We start from the raw sequence: 13,168 nt of genomic DNA, 5'->3' as shown, positions 1-13,168 counted from the left end.
TAGAGAACAAAGATCTACATGGTCTAAGTTCACGAAATGCTAATCGAGCCACAACGACCTAGGTTCAAATAATAATGGTTTCGGTTTTATTTGAGCTCGGTTCACAACTCCTACCTCGACGAAAATATCACGAATTGATAGACCATTAATTTATTCGATGTCAATAGACAGTACCTGAAAGGAGGCGAGATCCATATCAATTATGTTTCTTGACTCCCAGAGTGAAGATGACAGCGTTCATCCATGTGTTTCAAGTAAAGACCAAAACCATGGTCAGTGATGGTGGTTGACAAGTTCGATTAAGATTGTAACAATTGTTGATTTGTATATCTATCAATGTATCTTATGAATCTGAATTCTTTTCGATTGTTTTTGCCCACCTTGATCTGAAAGTATTTCTATTTGATAATAAATCGTGAATAATATCGAAGGACAACAGGTAAGTTAAATTAAGTATTTAATGCTTTCCATAACGAATATCGACCAACCAATAACACGTCTAGATTGCCCAAATTCTTATATAATCGACTTTCAAAGCCCTCTGAGTGGTTTGTTCGTTCCAAGTGGGTCTCCACTGTCCGTTACCATTCCAGAAGTCTCTCGCAGCTTGTGGTGACGTATTCTTCCACGGTTTTCCTCCAGGATTTTGAACGTTATCTGGGAAATAACCGTTAGTTGCACCAATGGCCACATTGACGATCAAGTAAAACTCCTGGTCGAAGGGCGCCATCTTGCCCCCGCCTGACCAAGGATTGTCCCCGGACAAATGACCAAATTCGTAGAAACCACCTTGGGGTGGACTGATCCTCCCGATCTCTTGACCATCGACGGTAAACGCCATGTAATCCGGTGTCCACTCTACGCCGTAGTTGTGGTAGTCCCCGTCGTAACCAGCGCCATTTCTTTTTTCCCAATGGGTCCTTTGGAATTGGTTTTCACCAGCGCTCTTTCCCCAGTGAAGTGTGCTGAACACCAACTGTGTGCCGATGTTACCGCCGTCAACGAGTAGGTTTTTGTTGCCCCTGCTTTCCAAGATGTCTATTTCACCGGATCTTGGCCAGTTTCCGTATTTCGAACTCTGTGGCATCATCCAGATGGCTGAAATGTGCGGAAAATAATTTTAGAGTTCAAATATACCCATAAAAAAAGGTTCAGGAAAAAAGGAGAATTTGAGAGAGGGTGGAGAAATTCTGGAAAATTTATTAGTAATGAACAAAAGAGTAGGGGTTTTCACCCATAAACTCAAATTTGGATGAGAATTTAGTGCCAAAACTAGCTTGCTTGCCTCACTATTGGAATAACGAAAAGTTAAATCCATCAGATTTGATGGAGGCCTATTTAACCTGAAGCGCCTCGGAGCAAAAACCCGTTCAAAGTTTATCACGGAACTTCAATATGCAGACGACTGCGCACTTATCGCTAGCAGCCCAGAGGATCTACAGATAATGCTGGACACTTATAAACATATATACGAAACTTAAGGCCTTATACTCAATATCGACAAAACCAAAATCCTGGTAAGTCCGCCAGAAAGCCTCCAAACACATATCAGCCTGGAGAATGAAACTCTAGAACAGGTCGAGCAGTTCAAATACTTGGGAAGCTTCATTAATACTAGGGCTAACCTGGACACGGAAATACACAACGTATCAATTCGGCATCACGGGCATTCTGGAAGCTAAAGGACAGAGTTTTTCAAAATCACGACCTCAATCTGAAGACCAAGACAGCTGTTTACAAAGCAGTCGTCCTCCCAACGCTTCTTTACGGAAGCGAAAGCTGGATGCCCTACAGGCAACATATTAAACAGTTTGAACAAACGCAACAACGTCATCTTAGACGAATAATGCACATCAGATAGTTCCACAAAGTTTTAAATGTAGAAGTCTTGCAACGCACCAGTTGTACAACAATTGAGACTCAAGTAACGAGAGCCCTACTCAGATGAAGCGGCCACATTCTGAGACTCCCCAAAATAGCTCAATATGGCGAATTGACAGGGGGAGCCCGGAAACCAGGAGGCCAGTATAAGCGGTTTAAGGATACACTACATCAATCCCTAAAATTAATTAATGCCAATCATAACTGGGAACAATTAGCGTTAGACAGGTCACAGTGGTCACAATTTTAATGGAGACTCGAGAAGAAACAAAGATATTAATGTGTAATATCTTTGAGAAGAATACAGCGGCGGCCAGATCTGGTTGGTGACTATCCATGCCCGGAGTGAGGAAGGATCTGTAGGTCACGGTTGGGTCTTTTCAGTCACAGGAGGGCACACAGTCGCATTTAGCCCTAAGAAATTATAAGTCTGTCCCTTTTTTGTGTCTTTTTGTAGATTTATTCCCGGTAACGGGATACAGCAATGAATGAATGAACGAAAAGTAAGGTTAGGTCATCTTCAAAAAGACAGGCACACTTGATAATCAGGGAGCCCGCTCAGCTTCAGTTGGAATCCTTATTAGATCACTAGACAGAAAATTGTCCTCTAATACTCAGGTAGTCGAGACTTCTTAATGGGAGTCCGCAAAGCCTAAGGTCAAAAAACTGGATGGCCCTGAAGAGTATGGTGACTGAGCACCTTTTCAATAAACATCTAAATAAAATGGGACCCACTGAATGTTTCTCGAATCGTTGTTGCAAGAGCACTGATTAAACTGTTTAACATATTCTGTTCACCTGTAGTAATCTTATACCGAGTTGAGGACAACACCACTAGTCTTGTGGTATAAGGGATTCCACTCTGTAGACTCGTGGCATTTCTATTGGCGAGTTCTTCTTACTGCATGCCGATGAACAATGAAATCTCAGTTCAATCCAGAAGAGGCATCGCACTTAGAAATAGAGGAGAAAGTTGGGTCAGAAAAATGTAAGATGTATCTTTTTTGAAGACATGTCTATGACTGAGGTTTATCGGAACTCTGAAGACTGGATGGAAAACCATAGCCTGGGAGCACCTGAGGCAGCTCGAGGAAGATAGAGGCCCAATAGACCCAATACTTGTGCATTTGGACCCGTATTATTAAATTTCAATTTGGATAATTTGCTTAAAATACCTTCCCATTATAACTGATTGGAACTTCCTCGTAGCGGAATCTTAAGAAGAGAAAAAGCTTTTCTTGGATGCATCAGATTTCAAGTCAACAGTTCTTAAGGGTATTGATATTATCAAGACATCAAGGTTTTGCGCAATTTTTATTTATATTGTGAACTCTTTTTTCTTGCTCGAGCATCTCTTGCTCGTGATTTATTTATGTCTTCACCTCTATTAAAATGAAGCAGAAACTTAAATTTTCATATAGAAGTGATATTTTCCAAAAATTTTCAATATTTTTTATTGCTTCCGAGAAATAGACAAGGAAAAGTTTTGATTATGTGGATGGGAATGTATCAAAGGTAGAATTGTAAAATAAGCGGTTGAATTGAGATTTTCATATTAGGCAATATGATTTGTTCGCATTCATCTTCCCCATTCGGTTATATTTTTCCATATTTACCTGGCCAAATCCAATCACCAGCTGGTATCTGCGCTCTTGCTTCAAGTTTTCCATATTTAAATGAAAATTTTCCAGCGGTTGTCATTCTAGCGCTCTGTACTGGGTTGAAAAAACCACTGAAAAATCGAATTTTATTGAGAAACATCGAAATACACCCAGTTCTTGATTTGTATCAGTCTTCACACCTGCACCGAGATATTTAGGACCTCTTTAACAAATAGGAAACTAGCTACAGCTTTTCAATTTATTCATCCTCGGCTTCACATAGCTCAGGAAGAATACTGGACTACCAAATTTCAAACTCCATGCGTAGTAGGATTCGGGGGATAATTTGGAATCACCATATTATGAAAGAAACAGAACTCACTTATGTAAAGGACCATCACCGATAACTTTCGGTAGTATGAAGAGTTTTCCATCTTTCGCATAGCTTACAGACCTATCATTGACGTACTGCTCGAATTCTCCATTCTGAAACAGCAACCAAATGCATATTTTGAACTGTATGAATATCATAATACAGAAAACATGAAAACATTTCTTTAATATTATGTGCTGAATTTTCCTCCAATAGAAATCTTGAAAATAGTATATTATACTCTATCCACGATCGCCGAAAAATTATTTCTGGAACAACCTCATTTTCGATATTATGTGTTAAGTTTCATGAATGTCCTGACTCTCAGAAAACGCATGGATTATGTCACTTTAATCATCGATCGTGAAGAAACATGATATTGCCGATTCCAATTAAATACAGGGTTTGGCATAGGTCTGGAATGAAGCCAATATTTCATCAACTAATTAATCAAAATAAAAAGGTGGAAACTTGTAGGTAAATTTCCAATTTCCCTTATTTTCTGGCAAAAAAATAGTTTTTTTCTTCAACCCCTTAGTCTCAACTACATCCAGCAGCCAACTTCTGTTTTTCATAATGAAAAAGAAAAAAAAACACAAAATTCTCTTGGAAAAAAAAATACAATAAATAGTATCTCAACTCATAACTCATGTAAAATAATAATAACAAGACGCTGAGATACATTTATTGAGTTCCGATTGAGGTTATTTTAAGGCAATAAAATTTAATATTTTTCTCCAACCCCTTAGCAGACACAAACCCCGCAGCTCTCGGAAAAATTAATATTACTATAGTCTTTATTTTTATTTTAGTCTTGTCATCTTGTGATTATCAGGAACTCGAAAGAATGCTTATAAAAAGAACAAAATATATACCTACTCTGAATAAAATTAAGACTATGGTAAGATTCGTTTTTCTTGCAGCTACCAAACGGTAGGGTTGCGGCTAAATGGTTGAAGAAAAATATTCAATTTCATTTCCAAAAAATAACGACAATGGAAAATCAATTGAAGTGTTTCAGCGCTTCAATTTTAAGTTATTGGTTGAGAAACTATTCAATTTATTCTTTTTCAAGAGTCCTTTGAATTTCTTCTCATGAAATCAAAATTAACAAAACAAAGATTATAGTTGTATTCCATTTTCAGTGAGCTTTCTAACGAGCCCACACTTGGTATATGTTTCCGTTTGAAAAATTAAAGTTGGATGATGGGGATGATGTAATGGCTGATGATTATTCCAATTTCCAAACCTCAATTTAGTCTCACTTAAACCACCAAACTTTCTTAATTGTGTATGAGGTATCATAAGACGCTAGATGAATATTGCTTTTTATCGATACCAATTAATGATGAAAGCTCAAATCATATCAATTTTTTTTTCAATAGTTTTAGCTCCAAATAATGAAAAGATAATGACAGACCCCTGCTCCATCCACTTGGTTCTCGTGGTTCCAAAGACCTTCGTTCAAATTGTCGAACCATTCAGCAAAAATCAGATCGCCAGAACAAAGTTTGCCCTGCTTCAATTTCGGATAAGATCCTCCTACTTGTGTGGGAGTGTCTTTGCACTGAGCATCAACTCGATCGGAGGAGCAGATCCATAGGATTGATAGAAAGACTGCAGTTCTCATTCTGCAAATTCAAGAAATAGAATAATAAAAAAAAGTATTCATTTCCCAAACAAGATAAGTCCACAATTATTCATAAAACAAAGCTCAAAGGCGCATCCAAAACAAATATCTGTAGGTACCGCATTATTGAAATCTCACCATGCGAAAAAATAATACATATATTGGAACTTCTTACAATTTATTGGTAGTTGTAACAAAGCTTGTTCCAGGGTTGTGAACCCGGGTTGAACCGACCATTGGTTTAACCCTCAAAGAAAAAAAATTATTCTCATGATCATGTTTCCAATTTCCTTCGTTGTGAAGATAGAGGGAGGCAAATTTAAAAAGAATTTTTTATCAAATGGCTAAATTTGATAGAAAAGGATTGTTCAAGCAGAACAAGAAATCACATCAGCACAGTGCAGCTATAGAATCTGCTCTCTCTGGGTTTTTCCCAATATCAATCAGATAGTTTTTTCCTATTTCATGAAAAAATAAAGCGAGATACGAGAAAATTGAGGAGACAAATGAATTATATCATCAATTCCCTCATCGAAGGAAAAGAATGAACATTAAAAAACAGTACACCATTAAAAAATCTGATCACCTTGTGAGACGCCACTGTAATTGATAATTTCATTTATAGGATATTGAAAGAAGTCCCTGATTGTCTCAAATAAGCATTACAAGTTCAATCCAAAAAAGACAAAAAATTTTTGGATAATCCATAAAATTCCTTTCATCTAGAAACATTGACAATCTGCATGCATCTCGAAATTTAAGCAAGTGATGGATTCTTTTCATTTGACTATTTAGCCATGATTACCCTGTATTGAAGTAAATCAAAGATATTCATTTCGAGTGTAAAATCTTTATACCACTGAAAAAATGATGAAAATAACTTTATAATCGTAATTACACCTATTGTATCTCGGTTTTCTTGATGCTTACCTGATCACATTCAATTGATGATTAGATAGTTACTGTAGGACAAACTCAAGTGGACGTGTTTATAAACTTGGACCACGATAAGGTCCTCAGAATCAAATAAAAAAAAATTAATGGTTCCTTCGTTCTGTGAATTGCACCACTTCGATATTTATGCAAAACCGGAAAACTTCAACAAACTGATAACAAATGCATTAGATACATTGTTTGTCCAAGAATAGAAATGTTTGCATTTCAAATACCTTGAAATATAGTTCTGGGAAATTCCAATCGATTTTTTTATGCATATCGAATTTCAAGCTTCTAGTTGTAAGGGTAGAAATCTTCAGCCTATGTGGAAATAAGGAAATACACCCTTCAACTTATTTTGACTTCCAACGGTTCTTATATACTTTTCGATCATTTCTATTTCAGAATGCAGTTTACACTAAATCTCTGCTATTATTTTCGACAGAAGACGAATTTCACGAGAAAACGAAATTCCATAAAACAGTCGTAGGTCCATAACCACGCAAATTATCGAAAAAATTACGAAAACTTAGCTAGGTAAAGATCTAACAATCCACACAACATAAAGAAGAATTTCGTGAATCTCTCACTGTTTTTGAAATCTTAATCGAAAAACTTACACCCTGTACAACAAGGGGAGCATGAAAAAAATACCCTGCGCCAGTTACATAAAGATTAAGGATGGTGCTTCACATCACTGTCGAAAAATCCAGTATCGGTGAATAAATGTCAAAGCAAAGACTAAATAGAAAGAAGTGATTTTCTGAATTGCTATATTTCCATAGCAATGTATTATAGGCAAAAAGTGGCCTGACTCAGCATAAAAACTCTGTGGGGCCCACTACTATTCCCAAATTTTTCAGATTTTGGGCTTTCTTACATTAACACACTGCAGATGAGATTGAAAAAAAATACTCTGTGCCAGTGTCGAAGACTAGTCAAACTTGGGCAATTTTTCTAATTCTACAATTATTCTACTTTCCTAGTCTGAACTTTCTGGGGTTACCCATCAATTTCATCAAAAGTAGCTAGTCCATTATAATATCCAGTTGCACACTCACCCTAATAAACCTAAAAAGTTTTAGGAGGGAGCCATACCACCTTTATGCATGTTTACCCACCATTATATTCGATTAACCTCAGAAAAATTCGCCACAAATACTTTCAAAGCCTCTATTTATCATCAGATATTTCACAATAAAAATTATTTTATTCATTTGAAGATTAGATGGCCCAAATCCTTATGTAATCCACCTTGAGGGCCCTCTGTGTAGGTCTCGACCACTCATTCCAAGTGGATCTCCACTGCCAGTTACCATTCCAAAAGTCCCTCGAAGCCTGCGGTGACCAATTCTTCCAAGGTTTGCCACCAGGGTTACTGCATTGATCCGGAAAATAACCGTTAGTCGCTCCCACAGCTACGTTAACGATAAGGTAGAAATGCTGATCGAAGGGCGCCATTTTCGTTCCAGACGCCCAAGGATTATGTCCAGACAGTCCACCCAGCTGGTAGAAACCTCCTGACGGTGGAGTTATTCTGCCAAGCTCTTGGTTGTCCACTCTGAAAGCGATGTAGTCAGGTGTCCATTCGACGACGTAGTTGTGAAAGTCTGAGTCGAATCCATCGCCTCTCCTTTTCTCGAAGTGCGTTTTTTGAAACAGGTTTTCTCTGGGGCTCTTTCCCCAATGCAAGGTACTGAAGACGAGTTGGGTGCCTATGTTGCCACCCCACGCATGTAAATTTTTGTTTCCTCTGCTCTCCATTATGTCTATTTCACCTGATGTTGGCCAACCACCGTAGCGGAAATCTTGGGGCATCATCCAGATGGCTGGAAAACAATTATGTTTTTCAATTATAAACGACACACAAAATGAAAACAGTCCTTATTCTTCTAAACTGATCTGAATAATAAGAAGTAAATGCGTTGCATTTCATCAATTCAATTATACAGGGTGTTCCTAAATTGAACGTACAAACGAAAAGGAGAGATTCCTTAAGTGAGTTTAAGAAAAAATAGTCCCATAAACATAGGGTCGCAAACGTTTCGTTTTCGATATACAGGGTGTTGAAGTTTGAATTTTTTTCAAGTTTTTTTCTCATAGTATCTACACTTCACAAGATATTCAAATGAAATTTGGTATAGATATTACATTTTAGAGTTCTCACCACGTGACATGGCAATTTCGATAGAAGATCTACAGGATGATATTTTTTCTGGAACACTGCCACCTGTTCTTCTGCAGAACTTTTTTTTGGTGAGCAACTGTTAATTTGAAAAAATGTAAAAAGAAGCTTTGTTCTTATACTAAACTTTTCGGTCTCTTGTAGTTTTGTCGTATCTACCAATGATTTCGAGAAAAAAAATTTTGAACGATTCTCTCGAAATCCTCGTGAAAATCCAAATTTTTTTTTCCCGAAATCGTTGGTAGATACGACAAAACTACAAGAGACCGAAAAGTTTAGTATAAGAACAAAGCTTCTTTTTACATTTTTTCAAATTAACAGTTGCTCACCAAAAAAAAGTTCTGCAGAAGAACAGGTGGCAGTGTTCCAGAAAAAATATCACCCTGTAAATCTTCTATCGAAATTGCCATGTCACGTGGTGAGAAATCTAAAATGTAATATCTATGCCAAATATCAGTTGAATATCTTGTGAAGTGTAGATACTATGAGAAAAAAACTTGAAAAAAATTCAAACTTCAACACTCAGTATCTCGAAAACGAAACGTTTGCGACCCCGTGTTTATGGGACTTATTTTTCTTAAACTCACTTAAGGAATCTCCCCTTTTCGTTTGTACGTTCAATTTAGGAACACCCTGTATATTTTTTTAATAATGACGAATACTCAGATGCACATAGCTCATATTTTATCAGGCAAATTTTGTCCATTGACAAGGGAGTTCAGTGTATTGATCGCAGCCTGACTATCAGAATTTATCGTGATGTTGCAAATCTAAGAGTTTCTTTCTAGGTTAAATTCCACACATCCTTAGAATGCAAATATTTCTTCCTCAAAGGCCCTAGAACAGCGGCCTAGTAATAGTGACATATAGTCATATGGTGCAGTCCCAAATACCATTGACAGTGACCCATTGTTTATCCGCTTGTAGTATGCGAGACTCAAGCCCTGAGATTCGCCAATGCCACAAGTCGACAGAGAGGAGTCTCACTCACCATAGGAATGGTGGGTGTTGTGTTTTCTAGGTGTGCCATAATCAACTGGACTGAAACCTCTTGGCAAAACCATCGGATGTCATGCCAATCATCTTCGATTTCGAGAGGCCCTTTGAAACAGTCATAGCTGACTGTCCTAGTTCAATAAGTTTCGTAAATCGTTTGGACAAAAAGTCATCCACGTGGTTTACTGATGGATCAAAATCAGAAAGGGGCACCGGCATTGGCGTACATGGACCTCAACTGAGGATCTCTAAAGCCCTGGGAAGTGAACCCTCTATTTTACAAACCGAGACACTGGCTAAACAGCCAGCTCAGGAGTGTCTTAAAATATCTATATCACCACGGTCAGCCATGCCACGCTGAGGTTGCTGGAATCACACTGCCAGAGATCTCTGCTGACATGGGAGTGCTGTAATAACATATAGCAACAGGCCAGAGGCAACAAAGTGACTCTACTATGGATACCAGGACATTGTGGTGTTGAAGGAAATGGGAAAGCCGATGAACTTGCAAAAAGGGCATCAAGGTTAACACCTGCTGGACCTGAGCCTTTCTGTGGGCTTGGAAAATACCAATATAAGCGGTCCAACAATAGGAGTTGAACAACAGAATAACCCTCTGGAGAAACACTCCTGGACTTACTCAGTCAGAGAAATTCGTTATAATTTCACCGGCTTACACCAGAAATTTGCTAAAGCTGTCACGAGCTGACCTTCAGGTGATGGTGGAGCACTGTCAGCAGATGAGATTCGTAGACTCTGTGGATCAGAAGCAGAAACAGCTGAACACATGGTATGCAAGTGCACAAAGCTGGCGCACCTAAGAACAACTCATATGGGAAAACCTATCCTGAATACTCACGAGGTAACGGCTAGGGCCCCTAAGGATGTTGTCGGTTTTATCAACACCATTGACGACCTCCTTAGGTTCTTATGAATGAGTAAGGTAGAGAACAAAAGATCTAAATGGTCGCAGTTCCCGATAGGCTAATCGAGCCACAACGACTCCGGTTCAAATAATAATAACAGGTGTGTCATCCTTAGCTCTTCAAGGTTGCTGTAGATGAACAGAATATGTTCAACAGATTCATCAGTGCTCCTGCACCAGAGGCACAGGTCCACCCGGTCAGTCCCATTCTATTTATTTAAGTGTTAGTTAGTCTTAATTAGATGGCCAGTCATTGCTCCAGTCACCAGACCCAGCTGTTCGCTCTCAAGAGACAGGAGTTATTTTACCTCAGCCATAGAGGACGGTCTCCTAATGAAAAGCCTCGAGTGTCTCAGACCACTTCCGTTGCTCCTCAATTCAGAGGAAAATTTCCAGTCTTGCCATCTATTAAAGAAGTTCAGAATACTATTCCTGCGCTGGTCCTCGAAATGGTTTTCGAACCATCTGTATACCATGTAATGGTATTTCTTTGTGGATTTGGGAGTGGGTTTCCTTACCAAATTTTGCTTTCTACTCAGCATCATAGTGTTTTCCTTATTTCTTGGTCACTCTGAATAAGATTCACTGATAGGATGTATTTGGTCTCTGATTCCTGATTCTCTCATTACACGTAACTTTCTTCGAAATTCTCAAAATGGCGTCATATGACAATCTATTTATCATAAGATGAAAAGGTTTAAGATGTATAATGATCTCCAGTACCCTAGTTGAGGACTTTCTCATAGCTCCATTGATGCAAACACAGGCTAGACTTTGTAGTCTACCGAGGGTTTTCCTCTTACTGTTTTTTGAATTGGTATGGCGTGCCAAACTATTGACCCATAAGTGATTATGTTGACGGTAATACGGAGTAAGTAGTGACAAGAACAGATAATAGTTTTTTCCGGTACCTATCGTTCTTGTTCGCGCTTTTCTACAAATTAATAATTCTCAGTCCGAAGAATTTTTTTTCTTGTACTTACTTAAAAAAGTGACTTACCTGGCCACAGCCAATCGCCAGCAGGAATTTGAGCCCTAGCTTCGAGTTTTCCATACTTGAAAGTAAATTTTCCAGCCGTTGTCATCCTTGCACTTTTAACCGGATTGAAATATCCACTGAAAAAGTCGAAATTTAATATCAGTATGATCCTATTACAAACTGAGAAAACTGTTCGAACTCACTTATTAAGGGGAACATCACCCACTATTTTGGGTTTAATGAATAGCTTTCCACCTTCTGTGTAACTGATGGACCTGTCGTTCACGTACTGTTGAAATTCTCCGTTCTGAAACAGAAAACGAGCAGTTCGATAGGAAATATTCGATAATAAGAATAATTCCTACTCCGCATCCATCAACTTGATGCTCGTGATTCCAGAGATTCTGGTTGAGATTGTCGAACCATTCTGCGAAGATGAGGTCGCCTGAACAGAAACTCCTTCTACCACCTGCATTTGAACCTCCCACCTCTGTCACACTAGGTCTGCAACCGGCCTCAATTAGGGGAGGAAGCCCTAGGTAGACCGCTGCTACCACCCAGAGAATATTCATGCTCCTACTGGAAGTTAGTCGAATAAATAAACTAAGTTACATAGAAAACAGAGGACCCAGTAATAATTACAACAATTTTTCGTTTAGATACATGTTGGGAAAGTAATCGATGAAAAGTAATCGTAGAAAAAGGGGGAAAATAAATAATATGTTGAACCCCCACATATATTTTTCACTCTGGAACATGTCGAGGCATATTCTTAATAAGATGGTAAATGAATTAAAAAATTCCGGCTATGCTGAAAATTCCACCCCAAACTCAAAGTTATTTTATGATAACGGCCAAAGCAGCTTGAAATAAATGTTGATTGAGTTTCAAATGGAAGGAATTGAAGTATTTAAGACTCAATGGAAGTACAAACAATCATTACTCGCCTTTTTATATAAAAAACTAGGAGGTATATGCGTACTCACCAATATGGACAAAACAATTGATATTTAAGTAAAAATTTCAGTTCATTAGTTATTATCTTGAAATGAACTTGTGAAATGAGTTTCCTAATAGCCCTTCCACCTCATACAAGTAATTCATTTTCATCATATCCTACTAACCACAACATTTGGAAAGAGTTGAAAAGAAGATTAAAAATTGAGGGACTTTGTGGTTTTATTCACTGCAAGGAATTTTTATCATTCTCTTATATCTGCTCACTGAATCTTACAAATTCTGTAACGAAAATTACACGGTCTGACCATGCAAAATAAGTCTTAATTTCTTCAAATCAATACTCTCCATTCATAATTGATTTTTCTTATCCTACTAGATCCTTTTTTGTTTTAGCTGAGGATTTTTCAGTAGGGAAAGCAGCTCGAATGAAATATCCTTTCCAAAGTCTTGATGTTTTCTTGTTTCTTATGCATTCATGAAAAAACGATTATCCAAATAGCAGGTTTTCTATAATTTATATCGACGAATATTGTGGCAACTCATGAAATTTCAATATTTTAACTGATTTGCTGGAAGAGGCTAGGTTTAAACGTGAAGCTGATCATGAATATTTGAAATATCATCTCTTGTGATGGGTGACATTAAGTTTTTGTATGGATTTATAGATCATCAGGACCATATATACGGAACAAGAAGAAATAT

At 37.9% G+C, this 13,168-nt stretch overlaps 2 protein-coding genes across 2 annotated transcripts; both read right to left on the bottom strand.

Moving 5' to 3' along the window:
- Positions 1-440: 440 nt before the first annotated feature.
- Positions 441-6,568, bottom strand: LOC123322708 (beta-1,3-glucan-binding protein-like). The gene is made up of 5 exons (XM_044910697.1): positions 6,416-6,568; positions 5,276-5,486; positions 3,865-3,968; positions 3,498-3,613; positions 441-1,098 (listed from the first exon to the last, which is right to left on the bottom strand). Exons 2-5 carry the CDS (start codon positions 5,483-5,485, stop codon positions 500-502), a joined length of 1,029 nt encoding a protein of 342 aa, XP_044766632.1. The 5' UTR covers position 5,486; positions 6,416-6,568; the 3' UTR covers positions 441-499.
- Positions 6,569-7,580: 1,012 nt separating this feature from the next.
- LOC123322707 (beta-1,3-glucan-binding protein-like) lies at positions 7,581-12,547 on the bottom strand. Its single transcript, XM_044910696.1, has 5 exons — positions 12,493-12,547; positions 11,872-12,085; positions 11,710-11,813; positions 11,528-11,643; positions 7,581-8,250 (listed from the first exon to the last, which is right to left on the bottom strand). Exons 2-5 carry the CDS (start codon positions 12,076-12,078, stop codon positions 7,646-7,648), a joined length of 1,032 nt encoding a protein of 343 aa, XP_044766631.1. The 5' UTR covers positions 12,079-12,085; positions 12,493-12,547; the 3' UTR covers positions 7,581-7,645.
- Between the last annotated feature and the right edge of the window lie 621 nt (positions 12,548-13,168).

The sequence above is a fragment of the Coccinella septempunctata genome, chromosome 1 (genome assembly GCF_907165205.1).
Source record: "Coccinella septempunctata chromosome 1, icCocSept1.1, whole genome shotgun sequence".
Classification (NCBI taxonomy): domain Eukaryota; kingdom Metazoa; phylum Arthropoda; class Insecta; order Coleoptera; family Coccinellidae; genus Coccinella; species Coccinella septempunctata.
Note: the sequence above shows the minus strand (reverse complement) of the source record. Positions and strands in the feature narration are given on the sequence as shown.

Bases quoted from the DNA above. Each gene is read 5' to 3' on its own strand.
- LOC123322708 (XM_044910697.1), bottom strand. From the start codon at position 5,485: ATGAGAACTGCAGTCTTTCTATCAATCCTATGGATCTGCTCCTCCGAT. The intron at 3,614-3,864 runs GTGAGTTCTGTT...TCGATTTTTCAG, and splicing joins GGTGATGGTCCTTTACATAA to TGGTTTTTTCAACCCAGTAC. The intron at 1,099-3,497 runs GTAAATATGGAA...CGCACATTTCAG, and splicing joins TGGTGATTGGATTTGGCCAG to CCATCTGGATGATGCCACAG.
- LOC123322707 (XM_044910696.1), bottom strand. From the start codon at position 12,078: ATGAATATTCTCTGGGTGGTAGCAGCGGTCTACCTAGGGCTTCCTCCC. The intron at 11,814-11,871 runs GTAGGAATTATT...TTTCTGTTTCAG, and splicing joins ATCAAGTTGATGGATGCGGA to AACGGAGAATTTCAACAGTA. The intron at 11,644-11,709 runs GTGAGTTCGAAC...CGACTTTTTCAG, and splicing joins GGTGATGTTCCCCTTAATAA to TGGATATTTCAATCCGGTTA.